Source organism: Hyperolius riggenbachi, chromosome 11 (assembly GCF_040937935.1).
Source record: "Hyperolius riggenbachi isolate aHypRig1 chromosome 11, aHypRig1.pri, whole genome shotgun sequence".
In the NCBI taxonomy this organism is placed as follows: Eukaryota; Metazoa; Chordata; class Amphibia; order Anura; family Hyperoliidae; genus Hyperolius; species Hyperolius riggenbachi.
In genome coordinates this window covers 110,451,821-110,474,121 of record NC_090656.1, presented here as the reverse complement: position 1 = coordinate 110,474,121, position 22,301 = coordinate 110,451,821, and the positions used below count along the sequence as shown (strand labels likewise).

The window sequence follows — 22,301 nt, the reverse complement described above, 5'->3', positions numbered from 1 at the left end:
AGGCAGAGGAGAGGGGAGATTACTGTAAGGCAGATGAGTGGGGAGGCTAATGTTAGGCAGAGTAGAGGACGAGGTTATTATTAGACAGAGGCTAGGTTAGGGTTGGGAAGAGGAGAGGTTAGGTTTAGGCAGAGGAGAGGAGGGCTAATGTTAGGTAGAGGAGTGGGGAGGCTAATCTTAGGCAGAGAAGAGAAGAGGTTAGTGTTAGGCAGAGGAGTGGGGAGGCTAATGTTAGGCACAGGAGAGGGGAGGTTAGTGTTCGGCAGAGGAGGGGGAAGCTAGTGTTAAGCAGAGGAGAGGGGAGGTTACTGTAAGGCAGATGAGTGGGGAGGCTAATGTTAGGCAGAGTAGAGGACGAGGTTAGTGTTGGGAAGAGGAGAGGGGAGGTTAGTGTTGGGAAGAGGAGAGGGGGAGGTTAGTGTTAGGCAGAGGAGGGGAAGGTTAGTGTTAAGTTGCCCACTAGTGACTTCACTTTCTAGTGAAAAATCGTATGAGTGATCAGATAATTCTTATTGGAAGTGAAATATAATATATCGTTCACTACACCATCAACAAACCAATCTTTGCTTTCTATCTTTCTCAACCGACAAGAAAATTCAAATTTTGTCTTAACAAAAATCCAATCGGATAATCGTTTGTAATTGACTGTTCCCATCAATGGAGATTATTTACAACCAATCGGATCACATCTGATCAGAATTATCTGATTGCTCAAACGATTTTTTGCTAGAAATTGGACCGTTAGTGGCCACATTTAGGTAGAGGAGAGAGGAGTTAAGTGTTGGGCAGAGGAGTGGGGAGGTTAAGGTGGCCACCAGTGTTCCAATCTTTTTCATCCAATCTAATCAAATCTATGTAGTAGAAGAGTAAACTCAGAGAATGTATTGAATGTATAATTTAGGCAGTCCCTTATTTTACATAGAAATTGTAAGATTGGATTAAAAAAAAAAAAATAGGATCATTAGTGGCCACCTTAAGGCAGAGGCGAGAGAATGTTAGTGTTAGTTAAGTGCTCTTCTGGTGAAGGTCTCTCTCTACTGTATCCAAGCAGTGTTATCATTAGTGTGTGTGTGTATTATTCCTACTGTCATATAACAGCAAAAATGATTGTTATTGTTGTAGATAAATGTTTGTGTTCAAATTATTGCCACTATCCTTGTATGTGTGTGGTGTGTTTTGATGTCACCTGCTTTTCTCTATCTGCAGATTGGAAACTTCCTCCTGTGAAAGATAAGCCAGCAACTCTCCACAAGAATGACTGGTGAGAATTGGCACTCAATTGCATTGTGACACGACATACTTGGACCTCCAGCACAGCCCTGACTGCCAGCTAACTGCAACCACACTTTCTTTTCTAAGTAAATGTATTTCACTGATACAGGTTGCCCTTGTCCTGGCAGACTGGGGTGCTGTGCTGTATTGCTCGGTTTGAGCTGTAAGCTGTCAGCTCTGCAGCAAATTGCCTATCTTTCATTATGGGTAAAACTGACCGGTCTAGGGGTTCCATGCAGCCATTGGCAACTGAATTGTTGAACAGAAATCAGACAAGTGACATCACTCAAGGCTGCAACTGAAATGAAAACCAACAGAGGCATGCAGAGCCCCACGGGCTAAATACATGCCTTGAATGCAGATCAGATGCAAATTATGTACTAATTCCTAATCTAAAAATTTGAATGCAGATTGAAGCACATGAATGCAGCTAGCCAAAAAGTATACTTATGTTAATTTTGTACAGCAGGAGAGTCGAGACATGGCAGCACTTCCAGACAGAGGCTGTACCTGAATTAGCTACCTGGAAAGATGTGCCGAGCTTCAGAATATGGACAAAATTACACAACTTGCATTCAAAACAGGTACAGCAAAGGAGGGCTTTAGCTTCAGTATAAATAATATGTGCACAAATTATTCCCTACTAGACTTCCTTCCGACGATGACAGGCCCTCAAGGGGAAGACCTACCGCTAGTCTAACAATAAAAACATAATTTTTCCCTAGTGCTGCTAGTCATAAATGGTATACACATTATAAGTATACTTTTTGGCTAGCTGCATTAATGTGCTTCAATCTGCATTCAATTTTTTAGATTAGGAATTAGTACATAATTTACATCTGATTTGCATTCAAGGCATGTATTTAGCCCCTGTGGGGCTCTGCATGCCTCTGGTGGTTTTCATTTCAGATGCAGCATTGAGCTATGTCACTTGTTTGATGTCTGTTTGAAGAAATGTGTATACCAATGCAAGTTGTGTAATTTTGGCCATATTCTGGAGCTCTGCACATCTTTTTCAAGTAGCTAATTTGGGTACAGCCTCTGTCTGGATTGCTGCCAATGTCTCCTGCTGAATTGTTGAACAGACAGCCAAGGCCTTCAACCCTTTCCAATATAATTTTTGGATCACCCACGTGTGCCACCCAGCACTTACTTTTTCCCAGTTTGTGGGGGGTGGAGGGCTAGGGGCAGGCATGATCCAGAGATTGCTGCAGTGGTGGGGATCCAGAGGGTCTCTACCTCCTCATACTGGTGCACGGAGGCAATCTGGCATCAGTAGGAGGGGTGGGGCTAACACCAACTCGCATGCTGTAGCTCCGCCAAATGTGTAAAAAAAGAAAAGAAGCTAAGAGCAGGTGACAGCTGCTGCTTTGATATGGTTCAGCATGATCCTGCTGTTCTAACTGTGAAGGGGCGGGACCAGTGACATCACTAGAGGGGTGTGGTAGGTGCAGTACGCACCAGGTGGCACAGGCAGAGGGGGTGATACCCAGCTCCAGGCTAAGGGACCGTGGAGTAGGGCTATGTAAATATAGCCAAGACTATTGCCCAACTCCTCTCTCCCCTATAGCAAATGGGGCCAGTATAACCTCTTCCCAACCCCATTCTCAACAAATGTAACAAGTAACGATACTACAAAATAAGTATTATTGGTTTTGTTTAGCCTGGAGAGATTGGAGGTTCATTGGGTAAAAGAGGGGTGATACCATGAGTTTTCGCCCCGGGTGACACCAGCCCTAGTGACACCTCTGGGCGGGGCACAGACCGTGTTCTTTGGGAAGTTTGCAGTTTATAGCTGTGGAAGTCTGTGGTGCAGGAAACAGCTGGAGAAGAAACGATCTTCAGTAGATAATTTAGCGTATCCATTTGCTTACAGACAGGTAAAAACAAGCTTTGAGGGGTTTTTCAGTGCCGGGGTAATATTTGTGCCTGGAGTTTGGCTTTGTTTTTATATGGGGTTATAAACCACTTCAGAGACATAAAAAACATCAGTTGATAGTAAATAACTAGAATCACTTACACATCCTATTTAACCATTTCAGCCCGCGGGTATTTTTCACCTTATGGACGAGAGGAATGTTCACATTTCAGCGCTCCTCCCTTTCATTCCCCAATAACTTTATCACTACTTCTCACAACAAAATGATTTATACCTTGTTTTTTTCACCACCAATTAGGCTTTCTTTGGGTGGTACATTATGCTAAGAATTATTTTATTCTACATGCATTTTAAAAGGAAAAATAAGAAAAACATTGAAAAAATTACGTAATTATTTCTCAGTTTTCAGCCATTACAGTTTTAAAATACTACATGCTACTGAAATTAAAATCCACACATTTTATTTGCCCATTTGTCCTGGTTATTGTAGCGTTAAAACTATATTTTAAGTACAAAATAATGTGACAATATTTTATTTGGAAATAAAGGTGCATTTTTTCAGTTTTACATCCATCACTAATTTGTACCCCATAATTTAATAATATACCCTCTTAAAGAGACTCTGAAGCAAAAAAAAAAAAGAAATATGATATAATGATTTGTTTGTGCAGTACAGCTAAAAAATAACACATTAGGAGCAGAGACATAAGTCTAATATTGTTCCCAGTACAGGAAGAGTTAACAAACTCCAGTTATCTATGCAAAAGAGCCATTGAGCTCCACGACTTTCAAAGTGGCAGAGAGGTCTGTCTTCTGAAGCTTGTAATCTCAACTGTATTTTCTTTTTCTCTCCAGAGGACAGTTCAAAAGTTCACTGGCCTGTTCTGTAAAATCATTTACAATGCTGAGTAGTGTGTAAACTGCAAATATTAGCGAATGATGCAATGTTATAAAAACACTATATAACTGAAAATAAAAATATGAGAATATTTTATTTGCTACTAATGTTCTAGTAATTATCCGTACTACACAACCAATTCATATCATAATTTTTTTTTGTCTCAGTGTCTCTTTAACATACATATTAAAGCGGACCCAAACCAAAAAATGTTTTGAATTCAAAATATTTAGTTGTACCACTCTGCCACATACAAAGATAAATAAACACTCCAAGTCTATGAGCATTTCAGTGCCTGCTTTTCACCCTTCTCTTTTCATAACCAGTGTTATACAGGGGGCAGCCATTAGCAATTCCTCCTTTGCCGGACACCACCTACTCCAGCATTTTGCCGGATTTTGTCCCGGCAATATGAAAGGAAGGGAGGTGTTCCTCCCATAAATGTAAAATATTTTATATTTGTCATCATGCAGCTGAAAAAAGGCTGCTATTTATTATTATAAGTTAGAAAATAGATTTTATTTCTGAAATCTTGTATTTTTAATTTGGGTTCACTTTAATAACAATTATTCCCTAATGCCTATAGGTGTAATTTTACTATTTGGCCACAAGATGTCCTCCCACAGTACTTCCTATAAGCGTAAAATATTTACGGTACATAGGAAGCAATGTGTTACACTGTAACTAGGGAAGTGACACAGGCATCCATTCATGCCTGCGATCACGGCGGCCTAGAGGAGAGATAAATGAATGGGAACAATGTTCCCATTCATTAAACTAATGATCGGCAGCGGAAACAAGCGAGCGGGAGGCAGCGTGGTGGCACCAATTAAGAATGAACACTGCTTTTGAACAAAAACAGTGATCATTCTCTGCGGATATGTACGGATTGGCTCAGGGGACTTTTGTCCAATGCCACCAATCCCCCCTGTATCCAGCAACATCGTACGATCGTGCACACAGCCCCCCAAACTGCAGGGACGTGACTATTGCGTCCCTACGGCTGTAGCAGCTGCTGCTGCGGACATGGTGCTCGCATACCAGTGGCAGTAATGGTAAAGATAGATTGCATATGGTGAATTTCGATAAATTTGATCATAAAAAATAAAAACACTTCATGGAGATTCCCATCTTAATAGAGCTACTTTGTCTTGATTCGGCCAGTTACACAGCTTTCATTAGCTTCAGTTTCTTCCTTGGCATGTACTTTTAGCCTACTAGAGATTTTTTTACACATTTAATTTGCCCCACCTTATTTTAGCCAGGTGTTGTGAGTGAAAGCTCCTCAGGCTGGTGCGTATCATACTTTCAGGTCCATGTCGCTTTGCCTCAGGGTGACATGGTGCCTCATGAAATGCAGCTTGCTCTAAAGAGGGGTGGTGCAGCTAAAGTGTGACTAAAGCAAAAGCATTCAAACAAGCACACCATCACAGTCTTTTCAGAGAAAATAAAATGCAAATAGTGAAATTAACAAAGCATATTATATGGTGTGCATTTTTTGTAAATGATCAGCATGACTCGGTATAACGGCAATTCCACTGTCGTTATTGAGGAAGTGAGACCAGTGTGCTGACGACCATCAGGTAGCCATAGCTGCAAAGTGCAGTGCCCAACACTCAGACAGAATGATATTGCTCCTATAGCCTACAGCAGTGTTTCTCAACATTTTATTAGTGTGTACCCCTTTTAAAACCCTGTACTCATCGAGTACCCCCTAGCATAGTAAACATGATCCCAAGTACCCCTTGACAAATATATATTTAATCGTAGTACATTATAATTGGTTCTAAACAATGTGCAAGCATTTATTATTGCTTTTAATTAGCTAAAATACTAATTTGGTGTTGTTTAAATAAGAATTATAATTTTCTAAATCTCTAAATTTGTTATTCTTGGTTAAGTATATCAAGCCTGAGTACCCCCTGGACCCATCAGAAGTACCCCCTGGGGTACGCGTACCGCATGTTGAGAACCTATGGCCTACAGGACCTAAGATCTAAAGCACTAATGTAGGGTAAAGTTACCTGTGTTACTATATTAACGTGCATGTTGCTATGCTAACACGCACATTAACCTGGCCATGCAGGTGGTGCTAAGGGTAACCTAGGGGTTAACTGGCACTGCTACCCCAGCGGTAGTAATGGTAAACTCGCCATGCCCTGCCTGCGCATGGCACCTTTACTGTACATTAGTGCATGAGGCCCATAGTATGCAGCTTGAAGCCAGAACTGACAGGAAGTGCATTTCAATTTGACCCAATTCCAAGCTGCACGCAATGCGTCTTAAATTTGCATGCTATCCGAAATCAATTGCTTGTCATTTACGATCCCTATTACTCAGCTTTCAAACCTTTACACGATATGGGGCTTGATTCAGAAAAGGGTGCTAAGTGTTAGCACGCTAGTCAAAAGCCACTTTGCATGTGCTAACATGCTTTGCACGTGCTAAGTAGTTAGCACATGCAAACTACTTAGCACCGTAGTTAGCACATGTAAACTACTTAGGACCGTAGTTAGCACATGTAAACTACTTAGCACCCTAGTTTTTTTTAAAAAATCAGTGTTTATTCAACAAAGAAAAGGAACATATGACAGAATATGCAGTGTAGCAGTGCGCCTCCCAACTTTTCCAACACTAGCTTCAGCATCAATTATCACTGTGGAAGATGAGAGGTATTGTTAACAAAAATATAATGATCGTCACATAATATATAGAGCCCAGATTGAATTTAAATTTCCAAATATTCTATCTTTTACAAGATCATAATTAGCAAGACCAGGGGTATCTAGCCATGGAGCTTAGAACCCTAGTTAGCACGGTGCTAAGTAGTAGTTTGCAAATCCTAACTACGGTGCTAAGTAGTTTGCATGTGCTAACTACGGTGCTAAGTTTGCATGTGCTAACTACGGTGCTAAGTAGTTTGTATGTGCTAACTACTTAGCACTCTAGTTAGCACGCCCAAAGCCTTTAGGCGTACTAACTGGGTTAGCACCATTTACTGAATCGAGCCCATTATGTTGGGATTTGGAAGTTGAGTTCATGGGCTCGATTCACTAACTGGTGCTAACCTAGTTAGCACGCCTAAAGGGTTTGGGTGTGCTAATTAGGGTGATAAGCAGTTAGCATGCCCAGAGATCGTGAGATGTGTGGTGTGCCGAAAACGTGCGGTGCAACGTTAACGTCGCACTCTTCACGCGCTAATTCGCCTACGCGTGAAACGTGGCCCCAGTTCCCTGGAAACGTCGCATCCTGTGCTCCTAAAAGGTCACATCCTATGCCCCTAAAAAGTCGCATGTTTTTTTTACAGTACCATGCGATTTTTTAGGGGCATAGGATGCGACCTCTTAGGTGCACAGATTGCTATTGTTTCAATGGCATGCTGAGCTTTGCGCGCGATGCAACGTTTTCGGCGCGCAATGTGGATTTTTCGGCGCGATGCAACGTTTTACACGCGATGTGACGTTTTACATGCGAAAATGGGCTTATCACAGCCGTACTAACAGTTAGTACTGGTTAGTGAATCAAGCCCCATATGTTCAGGATTTATGAAATGAAATTATGCGTGAAAGCTAATCCTACTATTAGTGCAATTAAACAGTATTACACACAGCACTCAACCTCTTTTTTTTTGATGTGTCAAATTATTTGCATCACTCACTTTTATTGGTCTGTGAGTGGCCAGCATTGCTAAGATGGATTTAATATATGATACATTACTTGCCACCATTAAACTGCTGTAATAGGTCTGTCATAAAGTGCCCTGTCACTATTTTAAGCTAGTGACAAGGCTGTGTAAGGAAACTGGGCCTTTTAGAAATCTGTATTTTCAGAGCCCATGTTCAGGCACAATGTTTCAAATATAGTAATTTTGCAATTTAAAGTATATCCGAGGCACATTAGCCCCCCAGACCAGGTAGAATGTTTTTTTTCAAAGTATGCAGCTGGCTCGGGTTCTCTTTAATCACTTATCATGCTGATGCCAGTAAAACTACGCCCCTTGAGACTTCATCTCAGCTCCAAGGGTGTAGATATACATACCTCGAATTGATCACTTGCTGTGCACGTCACCTTCACTGATCAAAGTGCCTGTGATGAGTGATCACCGGCATCAGTGAGATGCAGGTGGTCATTGTCAAATTGAAAGTAAAAACATGCCCACAACCAGTGGCGTAGCTAAGGAGCTGTGGGCCCCGATGCAAGTTTTACAATGGAGCCCCCCAAGCACTCTATATATAACAATTGATACGGCACATCAAAACCTGCCAATGGCAACTACAGTGTCAGAGGTGCAAGAAGGGGATGGGGAACAGCTTGTTAATGACTACCACTATTCAAAGTATCTATCGAAGTGATTATTATGAGCACAGGACCAATACAGAGCTAAAACTGTAGTTGAGGGAGGGCCCTTCGGGGCCCCTCTGGCCCAAGGGCCCTGATGCGGTCGCAGCCTCTGCAACCCCTATTGCTACGCCCCTGCCAACAACACTTCCTGTGTACTGTTCTCAGTACACAGGAATAAAGTGTGTGTGGGTGGGGGGGGGGGACATCTAGTGGCCAAAAAGTAAAAAAGACACCTACATACATTTAATTAATTAAAGATAAATAAATCCCCCGTTAATTAACACCTTACCTCTCCCCTCTCCCATAGTTACCAAAATATGTTTTAAAAAAAGTGACATTTAAACAAAATACATAAATAGTTACCTTTAGGACAAAACTTTTTTTAGTTTCAAATAGTTTTATTGACAAAAGTCAGTTTACAACAGTATAAACAGCTTGAACATACGTCCACTTGGGACTAATTATCATATAGCATATACCTGGACAAAACTTTTTTAATATGTATGTCATGAGGGTATATTACTGTTATTTTTGCAAGGGCTTGTAATTAGTGATAGAGTGTCAACTAGCAAAACTGATAAAATACAACTTTATTTCCAAATATATTATCGCCATACATTGTGCTAGCGACATCATTTAAATGTTGTAATAGTCGGGACAATTAGGCAAATAAAATGTGTGAGTTATCCATCGTATCACATTTTATTTATAACTATAATGGCTGAAAGCTGAGAAATAATGTATTTTTCGTTATTTCTTATTATTCCCTTTAAAATGTGTATAGAATAAACTAACTCTTAGCAAAAAGTACCTCATAAAGAAAGCCTAATCGGTGGCAAAAAAACAAGATATAGATAATTTAAGTGAGATAAGTAGTGATAAAGTTATTAGTGAATTAATGGAAGGAGCACTGAAATGTGAACATTGCTTTGGTCCAGAAGAGGAACACCACCCGTAGTGGTCTATTGGTTAATTCCATTTAAAAATTATTTTTTAATTTCAATCATCAGCCACCTGAGGACATACAAAACTGACAGCTCAAATTGCTCCTCTGTGCAGCCTTGGAAACAAGACCCCCTATGTTAAGAGTATTGTGTTGTCATAGGAATGCCTAGACATGTCCCCTTTAAAGCAGGTGTAATTCGCTACACATGGCAAGAGGCTCTATCACTAATTTTCAACACCTGGACTTTGACTGACAAGAAAAATTGGCGCTTGTATCTGCCGGTTTGTTAGAAGCACTGTGGGATATTTGTTTTATGTGCACATGAAAACACAGTAATCAAGATGAAAAAAATGTTTGCCATTAATCCCCACACAGTATATACAGGCACAAGGAGAGCCAAACTGAACACATGAGTTGTTCTTAGTAAAAGTGTGATTTTTTTTTTTTTTTTTTTTTTTTTGTTGCTAGGTCTTTGCTGAGTCTTCGCTCACATTTATACCAATTAGTTTTGGCCCATTTGGCTTTCTTATTTGATATTTATGCACTACCCTTGCATCTGAATAGGCAATCTAGGAGCCGACAATGTATATGCTTATCTTTTATTTATAATTCTACTCTGGAATAATATTGTACTGAAAGGACCAGCTTGGGTGACACATTTTCTAGCATAATGACAATACTGTGACCAGTGCTGTTGTTTTACATCACTCAGTAAAAGGAACCTGTCCGAGCAGAAATATGGGCCTGTAATACCTGACTGATCTTTACAGATGCAAATTCTTCTGTTGTTATAGTACACTATTTGGTGAATCATTAAAGGACAGGTGAATTTACATATGAAAATACATCTGTTCTTTGTAAATTTAAAGATTCTGCATCAATGTTACCTCTTTTACTTGCCCTTCAACATAGATGACAACAATCGGCTGCGGTAGAATTCAGCTGGTCTCCTTGTCTTCAGGAACTGTGGGGATCATTTTTGCTTTTCTTTCCCCTCCACGGCCCATAGGATGTGGTATGTTGCTGGGCCTGACTTAACATGAGTGAATTGCCTGTATCATACCTCTGCTTGTGTGCACAATTCTCCCTGCTGCAGTGTCCGACATGTTCTCCCTGTTTCTTGGGGGGCAATCCCAGCTGCCGAGACCTGGTAGTCATTGTAGTAGAGCAATTAATTTTCCTATAGGGGTCCCTTGCAAGTGAAGCAGGCGCCAGCCGCGTAGTGACTGAGTTGGGTGCCGTTATAGAAGCAATACTATAGATCGCGGCCCACACATGGGTAATTAGGGGTTCCGGCGATCTCCCTTCTCCCTTCAAGTTGCTACGACTCGGAGGGGAAATAGTATTTAACGCCGCTGGGAATTTGAGCAGCTGCAGGGTGAGCCGTGATTTGGCTCACCCTGTGCCAAGCTCACCTGCGGCGTACATATAGGTGCACCTTGTAAGATGCTCTGCTAATGACCAGTGACTTCTTATGTACCTCAGGAAATATCACTTTAGTTGACACAAACCTAGTCTCTGTAGGGGCTTATCTTGCCTGATTCAATGATCCTTTTAACTTGCCCCTGCAGTTTATCTAAAGGCCCGTATAGGCGTGTAAAAAGTTAGATACTTAACTAGGTAGAGGGAAGCCTCTGGATGCTCCAGAAGCATCCAGTGTCCTACACACCCCGACTGTTGCCAAGAGCGGACCCTCTGATCACATCCAACAACAGCTTGTCGGATATGTTCTCGGGGCTTTGCTCCACGCCATGTACAAGTGGGGCTGTATAGTGCCTCCGATTACTATACAGCCATGCCTGTGCAGTAAGCCACTGTGTAGCCACGGCCATGCCCGTGCACAAAGAGGAGCGCAGATGTAAACTAAAAGAGGGTCCCAGGAAGCGACAGTGGTCTCGAGAAGGACCTGGGAGCCTCTGGAGTATTTTTTTTTCCACCTTGAGTTCACTTTAAGCTGTGTACACATGCTAGGTGAAACTTGACGGAGGTGGCGAATGACAGATTCCTGAGGTGGCGAATGACAGACTCCTCTGCTGAAAATCTATCAGTTATACAGCAGCCCCCAGTGCCCCCTGACGCCCCAGCCAGTGATCAGCCTGATGAATCAACTTGGTTGAGTGCTGGCCAAGAGCTGGAGCGGACTTAGGCATGTGCCAGCTCTGCACAGGGCCACCATTCCCAGAGGGGCCACCACAAGTGCTCACCGAGGGACGACCTATTCACTATGGCTGCACACATCACAGCCAGTGCATTATGTCACTGCAGTGCAGCAGATCACAGTGACACCGCATCCGTGTACTGTGCCAGCACTGTCTTCAGCCTAGTCACCTGGAGGTTTTCCCTATCAGCCCCAGCAGCATGGAGAAAGGACGCCACTCACTGAGACAGTTGGGGCGGAGGCAAAACACTGTGGCAAAGTTCAGAAAAAGTTAAACATCTGTGTCATCAGCACAAGGCAGCATTCAATGTCAGCAACGGACGTGGCCATTTACTGTGCATAAGATACCATATTGGCAAAGAGGCCACCAATTCCTTCTCTGCCCGAACTGCTCAAACAAGCAGCCTGTTCTCTTGGGAGGGGGAAGCTGGATGGGAAAGGTCAGAAGGGGAGAGGGTAGTGAAGAGGAGGAAGAAAGTGCAGGGTGTGGTAAAGAGATTGGGGAACAGCAAGGGGCAATGTGTTGGCAAGCCAAAGAAGCAGAAGGAAATTATGTATTGAAGAGGTTAAAAGAGAAGCAAATTGGATAAAGGAGGTTGGGCCATATGAGGCTATAATTTCTCATCAATTAAATAATCATTTATTTTGCTAAATGCTCAGTCCAGCAGAACTCTCTGACCAGACAGCTCTTACAATGCAGTTGCAGGTAGTTTCTGACTCTAACATCTGCTTTGAGATCAGGAAGCCTCGTAGAGACCCAGATCTTCTGTACGTCCGTGGACATGGGGATGTTTACATATCATTCAAACACTAAGCATTCTCTTCTGCTCTGTATGAAAGTGAAACAAACGTTTGCTTTCTTAAAGGCTGGTTCACATGGATGGCAGGCGGCATTGGGGCGGCCAGGAAGCCGCGTCGTCCTGTGACATCTCGTTCGGGGGCGGCGGTACAGCGATCATCAGCTTCCCGTCGCAAACAGCGTTTTTCGACCCCGCAAGGGGACATGAAGCCGCGCCAGCTAGCTGACTCTGGACGTCACATGCGGCTTCTAGGGCGAAACAACGCATTAAATCGGGATCGGAAGGCCACGTTTGCGCAATCGGCGGTAAAACAGAAAGTATTTGGAGAACAAAAGGAATTTCGTAAGAGGGCTTTTTGGTCCATTGTAGCCCCTTACACACTCCTAGGAGTTCTGGTTCACCATGAGCTTGCTGGGTACTCTGTAAGTATGAAAGTGAGGGAGCCAGGTAGATCATTACTCAGTCTGCTATGAGAGTGCACAGTACACGTTGCTTGCTGTCCATCTGTTGAGAGAGTGCACAGTCCACACTGCCCTAGAAGTCACACGGCATCCGGTGTTTAATTATTACATTGTGAAACTTAAAAAGTTACATAACCACTTCGAAGTTACAGCCAAAGGGAGGTACTGATAGCTTAATTACAAAGGTTCTCCTGAGCTGGAGAGCATATCTAATCCTGCAAACCTGGCCTGGATTAATTATGCATGTGACTGCAAAAGTACAAATACTAATTTCTGAAACCTTCAAGTATCCCTCAGTATGATCTAATATTACCTAGGTGAGCATTGTTAGCTTTTGCTATCCAATCACTGATATTTGAATACATGCAGCCCAGTTGTTCTACAATGCATATTCTTAGAGTGAATCAGACCATATATTGGATCATTCTAGAACACTGTGCAGAGCGCCACTAAGACACTACTAGTATTAGTTTTAGATACTACGAAAATGGCACACTGGTGAGGTGAGGTAATAGTTTTAGTTAGCAAGTGAAATAACACACAGGAGTCCAGCAATTCTCAACATTCATTGGTGTCAGTGTGATTAATATCAATACTAGATTATATATGTATTTTACCTATAACCCTTTACCCTCCCTCTAATGATACCTATCCCTTAACCTTCCCTCTACCGATGCCTAACCTTTACTGGCTCCTAACACTAAACTCCCTGCCCCTTCCCTGTGCCACTTAAACCTTAACATACCCCCCCTGCCCCATAGCTGCAATTTGCGGCAGTGAGCAGGTATTTGGGCGCCCGGAGGTGCCCGATAAAATAGCGGGCACTGAGATTTCCACTCATTGCCGCAAATCGCTGCTTTTATAAAATCACAGCTTTTATAATTGGCGCCTATAGCAGCGCCCTTCTTTCCAATGCTGCTCTTGCACCCATTTTACACGCCCTCTGATATAATACCCCAGCCTTCTCCAGCCTCTGCACCAAAGACATAACTGCAAATTGTGAGGTCCTCTGGGTTCCTCCCACCCATACATGTAGGGCCACCATGTCACCCTTGCCCATAGTAGGTGCAGCCACCATAGCACCTGTTGGGTAGTTACGCCTTTTCTCTACACCAATACAGAGGTCAAAGCATAGTCACATGGGCATAGGGGGTGGGGCATGTTCATCAAGGTCTTCAGCTCTAGTGATGATCATAATCTGGTAATTACGATTACGCAAAATATTGCATAAAATTTCACAATTATGGCTACATGTACTTACAATTTGGAAGTTCAATTGATTTTGCCTAGCCCCTTTGAAATTTCAAGTAATTACGCATAATTTCACATAATTTCGTGCCAACTTTAGCGGTTAATAGCAAAGCCCCTATACATTACATGCTATTGTCACCAACATTGCTTCGTATGTTAAGGAAAAAATTGGGAACAAGTAAAACAAAATTGTAGTTTTCCAGAAAACAATGGTCTTTAAAGTAAACCAGAGACCTGGTAAAGTTATTTATATATATATATATTTTTTTTTTATTATTTTATTTTATTTTATTTTGTTATTATGGTTTTCCAATAATACCAGCGGTTACATATGCATGAAGTAACAACATTTTTCACACAACATGGAAGTAGGTGAAAAAAAAGTTGTGGACAAAGAATCCAGTGTTTACCAGTCAGAGATACAAACAATAACCCCACCTCAATATAACAGCAGATAAGATGGCATTCATTCAATTGGCATAGAAGAAAGCCTCCTTAGCGGCTCTTAGGACTCTTTTCCACTATGAAATGCGATCGTGATTGCCACCATGCTATTACGATTGAGCTACTATACCCAGTATAGTAATGCTCAATCGCATCCAAAACGAGGCAGGACGATGATCGCGTTTTGACCAAAATCGCATCGCAATCGGATCGCACTAATGGAAATTGCTGCTGCAGTTTCCATTTGTTTAATGTACCTTGCGATTTGTGATCAGAATCAAATCGCAAGTCGCAGGGTAGTGGAAAAAGGCCCTTAGGCTTTCAGAATAGTGATCAAGCTATAATTTCTGCAAAAATGAAAAATCCATTTAAACATAACCATCCTTTTTATAAATCCCACCCACCCCCCATTCTCCACCTCTCACCAAGCTCTCTTCACTAAATCTCCAACAATCCCAAATAGCCTCTAATTTTAGCCTTTAACCATCTCAGCCCTCAGTCGTTTTTCACCTTATGCATCCGAGCAATTTTCACCTCCCATTCATTCGCCATTAACTTTATCAATAATTATCACAATTAATTGATCAATATCTTGTTTTTTCCACCACTAATTAGGCTTTCTTTGGGTGGAACATTTTGCTAAGAATTATTTTTTTCTGAATGCATTTTAACAGGAATATTAAGAAAAAAATGGAAATAAAATCATTATTTCTCAGTTTTTGGCCTTTATAGCTTTAAAATAATACATGCTACCATAATTAAAACCTATGTATTTTATTTAAAAGATGAAATACAGGCGCTGTTCCTAATCCACAATGAATATTTCACCCGCTGCTCCAGACAACTGTATCCACAGTAGATGTCAGAAATGCCAAAAGAATATCCAAAGCGCTGGGTGATCAAATATCTGCAGCACCACAGTGCACAGACAAAGAATCTCAAATAGTGACCGTCACCAAGGATAAAACCATCAAAGGGTCACTCATATTCCTTTAAAACATCAAGTTTTAATCACAAGCAATAAAAACAACAACACATGTACAATGACTCACTTTGAGGGTCCTTTTGACAGGGACCCTAGATAAAATCACGCTTATAGTGTATACCAATACACATCACATAGTCTTATAACCTCTTATCGATTTGCCCAGTCTCCAGTTCCGACCGGTTTCGGCCTTCCGCCGTCGTCAGGGAACCTATGTGATAAGACTATGTGATGTGTATTGGTATACACTATAAGCGTGATTTTATCTAGGGTCCCTGTCAAAAGGACCCTCGAAGTGAGTCATTGTACATGTGTTGTTGTTTTTATTGCTTGTGATTAAAACTTGATGTTTTAAAGGAATATGAGTGACCCTTTGATGGTTTTATCCTTGGTGACGGTCACTATTTGAGATTCTTTGTCTGTGCACTGTGGTGCTGCAGATATTTGATCACCCAGCGCTTTGGATATTCTTTATGTATTTTATTTGCCCATTTGTCCCGGTTATTACACCATTTAAATGATGTCCCTATCACAATGTATGGCGCCAATATTTTATTTGGAAATAAAGTTGCATTTTTTCAGTTTTGCATCCATCACTATTTACAAGCTTGTAATTTAACCTCTTGACGACCAGCTAACGCCGATTGGCGTAAACTGGTCGTCTGCAGGTTACCATGGAAACGGCCGCTCGATCGAGCGGCCTTTCCATGTCAGTTCACGGAGAGTGTCTCCGTGAACAGCCGGAGAGCCGCCGATCGCGGCTCGCCGGCAAAGAAATTCCCGCTGTTTACACCATACGGCCCTGCTGCGCAGCAGCGCCGCAAGGCAGATCGTTGATCCCCGGCCTCTGAATGGCCGGGGATCGCCGGCATATGATAGGCTGAAGCCTATCCTTCAATGCGCAGGATGGAAATCCGTCCTGCGCAGCTCACAGGGGGAGGGAGAGGGAGGGAGCCGGAGAGACGGCGGAGAACGCTGCGGAGGGCGGCTTTGAAGAGCCCCCCCCCGCTAAGCAACTGCAGCCGGCGGCGATCAGACCCCCCCAGCAGGACATCCCCCTAGTGGGGAAAAAAGGGAGGTAGTCTGATCGCTCTGCTGCACTCCTGATCGGTGCTGCGGGCTGTAGAGCCCACACACTCCGATCAGTGAAAAATACCCTGGTCGGCAAGTTAGTGATACACCCTCTTCACATGCATATGAAAAAAGATCAGACCCTTAGGTAACTATTTATGGTTTTTGATTTTTTTTAATTGTAATATTTTTTTCCATTAAAAATTTTATTTGGATAATTTCTGGTGTGAGAGGTAAACAGTTAACTTTAAATGTAATAATATGTGTTTTATTTAATAAAAATAAAAAGTATGTGGATGTAGTTTTCCTATTTGGCCACAGTTAAATTTTTTTTGGAAGCGAACGCTCTCGCTTCCAGGAAGTATAGGGAGGCCAGGAAACTTTTTTTTTCTTCAGAAAGATCGAGGCTTCTCAAAGAAGTGACAGTCACGTCCATGCGGCTAAAATGGTTAAATACCACTCAGTCTCAGATAACGGTGTCACTAAGAGGATAATCTGGTCCCTCGTAAAGACTTTTTCAATATAAGCAGTACACACCTAAAGTGATGGATGGCCATTTATCCTGTTTAAGCCATTTTTTTAATATTGCTTTTTTAGAGGCCAACAGCACTAGATGTTCAAATTTTGTCAGATTGGGCACATTTTCCTCACCCAGTAGGGTAGGACTATAAAATAGACAAAATAGGAGATTCTTTGTTCTAGAATTATGTTGGATGGTGTCCATAAACATAATTACATCATCCCAAAAACTTTGAATTTGGGGGCACAACCACAACATATGATTTAGATCAGGGGATGGGTTTTGACATTTAGGGCAGCAATGCAGCTGTTTAGTCGGGTCATGCCTATAAGGTTCCTTAATGGGGATGTATGCCCTGTAAATCATTTTCAGTTGCATTTTTCTGCAGTCCTGGCTAGGGATACTTTTCCTAACCGCCATCCATCCATCCCTCCTTCGCAATGGTCTCCACATCTTCTAGTGAAACATCAACCAGGCTGGCCCATTTCAACAACTGTGTTTTCTGTGCAACCCATTGTGGGCCAAATTCATGAATAAAGGAATAGAGCCAAGGCAATGACTGCTTGTCCCTGAGTTTGGTTAGGAGGTCATCAAATTGTGAATTGAAAGCCAAAGGTTTGTCAACCCCCAAGATATCACAGACATAGCTTTGTACTTGTCTATAATAGAAGCTATGACTCTCCGGAATACCTTCCTGCAGAACTGCCTCTGAGAAAGACAGGAGTTTACCCTGCCCATTCAGGAGATCGATGAAATTAGAAACTCCCAGCTCATGCCATAACTTCTGGAGGTGTGTTTAGCTTCTAAGGGTACAATGGTTAATTTGCATATATTCAGCAGTGATGCACTGGGAGACATCTCAAGCTCACTCCAACCTGAATTATCGCAAATTCTTTCTGTTTTAGGAAAGCAAACTTTTGTTTTTCTTAACATCTTAGTAAGGGGGCTTTTAGGACCATTGTAGTCCCTTACACACTCCAATGAGTTCTGGGTCACCATGACCTTGCTGGTTAGTCTGTGCCTCTCGGATTCACAAGCCCTACTCCATAGAGTCAAATTAATCCATGCCATGCACTGATGAGGATCAAACAATCTGAAACAGTCTGTATGCATGTTGGATTATTATGGCTCTGTTCAAATTAACAAGCTAACACATCATTGCATTCCAGCGGCTCTGGAGGTGTGTTTAGCTTAGGGTACAATGGTTAATTTGCATATATTCAGCAGTGATGCACTGGGAGACATCTCACGCTCACTCCAACCTGAATTATCGCAAATTCTTTCTGTTTTAGGAAAGCAAACTTTTGTTTTTCATGTCATAACTGAAAGGCCTTGTGCAAGATACCAGGTTGGAAATCAGGGTGATTCAGGAAAGGCATTTTAGCAGACAATAGCCCAGGAAAACCGCATTTTTTCCTAGTTTCACGCCATGTGATTATAGTGTCTCGCAGAATAACATTATGCGGCTGCCTGATAAACACTGGAAGGGAGCAGATTCTGGTGTGTAGAATCCATGTAAAAGAAAACAGGGCTATAATTGCCTTCTCTAAAGTCAAGGGGGTATAAAACTGGGTGTCACCCAACCAATCACGTATACGTAAAATAGTAGCTAGATTATAGCTGCGGATGTCAGGAAGATTCACTCCCAGCTGATTCTTTCCAGGGCTTTCTCCCGCCCCATAAACATGTCTGAGTCCTGCGCCATCTTCCCGTGGTCTGCCGTTCAGCAGTGATCAGCCCCGGTAACTGGCTCAGTAGCATCAGTTCGGGTCTACTGTGCATACGCCGGAGGTCCGTGCCTGCGCAGAAGACCCAGACTGGGCCCGACTGAGCCTGCTACCATGGCTGATTGCGGCTGAACAGCAGACCCTGGGAGGACGGCGTGGGACATATTTATGGGGCGGGAGGAAGCCACTGGTAAGTATCAAATCTTTACTTTCCAAGGTCTCTGGTACACTTTAAGCTCTGCAAAATGTAATTTTACTGAGTTTAAAAACATTTTCCTTTGAATGTTTAAAAACTATTTTATGTGAAATTAAGGTTCCTGATTAAAGTTACAAATGAAATTGATTAACATTTTTTTTAATTTGGTATTACAATTGATTTTGCTTTTTAATTGTGAATTACGATGAGAAATTACGTTTGTTTGAAATTCGCGCTCATCACTATTCAGCTTTCTACCTCCATGGAAGCTTCTCTGGGACTCACAGAAGAGCTATTGACCAGGCAGCAGCGATTTATATAAAGCTGCAGATAAAGCAGCCTTTTTCATAAGAGGTCAGCTGTACATTGTACTGGTCATACACACCCATATATTTATAGTAACTCACAATTCTCTGCCTAGACACTCCCTGTGGGATCCTGCCAGTTCTTATTGCACCATCTTCCAATGAACAGGAGCTGTGGCCACAGCTGGGCTCCAATGTCTTGCTGAATTGCACCCTGCAGATGGCGGACTCTTGCACTGGTAACCTGACATGGCTGAAGGATGCCAAATCAGCAGCAGATCTGTACAAAGAGCAGCAGAGTTTCTGGTAAGCATCTGGACTTGCCATCTGGGTAGAGTAGTTTAAAGTGAAACTTGTGGTGACAGAAATAAGTTAGCAGTCATACGCATGAATGGAGAAAAGACAAAAGTGATTTCCTGCAACCTTCCACATTCACGTTCTTTAAATCATTTGTTTCACATTATTCTGTTAGATGTGTTTGGCATTAAAGCACTCTGATGAGAAATATTAGTTTTCATGCCTCATTGTAATTCATCACAGCTATGCAGGTGGAAACTCTGATGCTCTACTCTTACAATTCTCCATAAATTCCACCCCAAAAAAAATTTCCTACAGCCCTGGCTGGTTATGTAAGAAAAAAACGACTAGAAATACCCAATAGTTCCAAACTGGTCTACATTTAGTGCTGGTTTACACGGACACTTGGCGGCGTTTAACGCCAAATGTTCGGGACTCGTCGGCTGAACACTCCCATTAGCGTTTTAGCATCTCGCAGTTAGCGTCGATTGCGCAAACGTGGTGTTCCGATCCCATTTTACTGCGTCGTTTCAGCCGGCCCTAGAAGCCGCATGCAGAGTCCAGGGTCGCCTAGCCACCGTGGCTTCATGTCCTGTTGCGGGGACGAAAAACGCAGTTTGCGACAGGAAGCAGACAATCGATGTACAGCCGCCCCCCGAACAAGACGTCACAGGATGACGCGGCTTCTGGCCGCCCTGCCATCCATGTGAACCAGCAGTGCATCTGGCCTTGAGTGTCAACTGTATCAAGCTTACATAAGAACTACGGTATATCTAATCACATACATTCAGGTATAGAGGAGGGATGCAACTGCAAGTGTGTCACAATTTTGCAGCAATTTTACCAGGGGGCTGAAAGCACTGACCACACTGTGATCCCTAAAATACCCAGACTGTACTCTGATCACTGACAGATAATCTGAGAGACTGCCCTGTGATCACATACATGGCTAATACTTCATTATCACAAACCTACCACTGTGGAACCACTGAAATGACTGGAACTGCACTCTGACTGCCCTGGAACCACTGACAGGAACACATTGTGCTCTTTGACAGAATCAGGACTTCTTTGAGATCCTCTGACCAATGACAGGACTGGGATCACACTCTGACTGCACTTGCACAACTGATTAGACTCTGACCAGCTGACTAGGGGCGTAAAAATAGACACTGCAAGGGATGCAGCCACAGGGGGGCCCAGAAGCCACGGGGGCCCCGTCCTGTGACTCTGATAACTAAGGGCAAGGAGAGAAAAAACTTTCTGCTCTTTGCACAGTTGTTTAAATGACTGCATCTGCTCAACCACTGATATAGATCAGCAGGGTCTTGTATATAGCCTGTTCTACCTCCAGCCTTTCTACCCCTCCCCAAGTGTTGTGTCCAGTAGTGAGGCTTGAGGAGTCTGGGCACGGAAAGGAGGTAGGAGGGGGCCCCATCCAAAGTTTTGCAGAGGGGCCCCATGATTTCTAGTTACGCCCCTGACTCTGACTCTACTGCGACCACTGACAGGATTAGGACCCCAATGTTATAATTGAAAGAATTAGAAATGCATTGTGATCATATGACCGCTGACCATGGGCGTCCGCAGAAAATTTTCCAGGGGGGGGGGGAAGTGGGGAGTAAAAAGCGGGGCGCCGCAAATCTGGGTTGGTGTAAATGGAGCTACGTATGCGCGCCGCGCCGAAAAATGGGTGTGGTCATGAACCAGAATGTGGGTGTGGTCGTGGGTGGCGACAAGTTTACATGAACTAAGCAATGGTGGGACATTAGATTAGGACAGTGGTGGCGAACCTTTTGGAGGTCGAGTGTCCAAACTGCAAAGTCACTTTACTATCACAAAGTGCCAACAGCAATTTAAACTAAATACAAACGTTTTAACTCATACATGAACATTATGGAAAATTAAGTTGAAAATAAACTGTGAAGATAAACAATTTCATCCATCGTACTCCTGAAAAAATTATTCATTTTTTTTAGAACCTCCCAGTTTCATTTTCTGTTTTAAAAAGCGGAAAAAGTAGGTTTAACGCTATTGTCTCATATGATGATGATTCAGCTTTTTCCATAGTCTCGCAGTTAGCAATCATGTGACCCCCAACAAGACAAATTCAGCAATCACGAGCCCCCCCCCCCATCAAGACAAATTCAGCAATCATGAGGCCCCCAACATGACCAACTCAGCAATCATGAGGCCCCCAACAAGACAAATTCAGCAATCATGAGGCCCCCAACAAGACAAATTCAGCAATCATGAGGCCCCCAACAAGACAAAAAATTAGCAATCTTGAGGCCTCCAACAAATCATGAGGCCCCCAACAAGACAAAGTCAGTAACCATGAGGCCCGCAACAAGACAAATTCAGCAGTCATGAGGCACATAAATAGACAGCTTTTCACATAAATAGGCAGAATGCCCCCCTAATATGTAGACACCTTTCACCTGGCAGCAGTTCCCCAAAATACACTCAATCTGACAGCAGTGGTTCCCCAAAAATAGGTAGCCCCAGGTCTATAGGTGTCCCTAGAATAGGTGGCCAGCGGTATAGATGTCCCCAGAACTGGTAGCAAGGGGTAGAGATGTCCCCAGAACAGGTAGCCAGGGGTATATGTGCCCAGTATATGTAGTTAGGGGTATATGTGCCCAGTATATGTAGTCAGGGGTATATGTGCCCAGTATATGTAGGCAGGGGTATATGTGCCCAGTATATGTAGGCAGGGGTATATGTGCCCAGTATATGTAGGCAGGAGT

At 42.7% G+C, this 22,301-nt stretch overlaps 1 protein-coding gene across 1 annotated transcript in view; it reads left to right on the top strand.

Moving 5' to 3' along the window:
- Positions 1-22,301, top strand: part of SIGIRR (single Ig and TIR domain containing) — a 76,369-nt gene that overhangs the window by 5,263 nt on the left and 48,805 nt on the right. Inside the window, exons 2-3 of the mRNA XM_068260097.1 lie at positions 1,207-1,261; positions 19,371-19,560. Of these exons, the coding sequence (XP_068116198.1) occupies positions 1,255-1,261; positions 19,371-19,560 (197 nt within the window). The 5' untranslated portion in view covers positions 1,207-1,254. The remainder of the gene's footprint in view (positions 1-1,206; positions 1,262-19,370; positions 19,561-22,301) is intronic.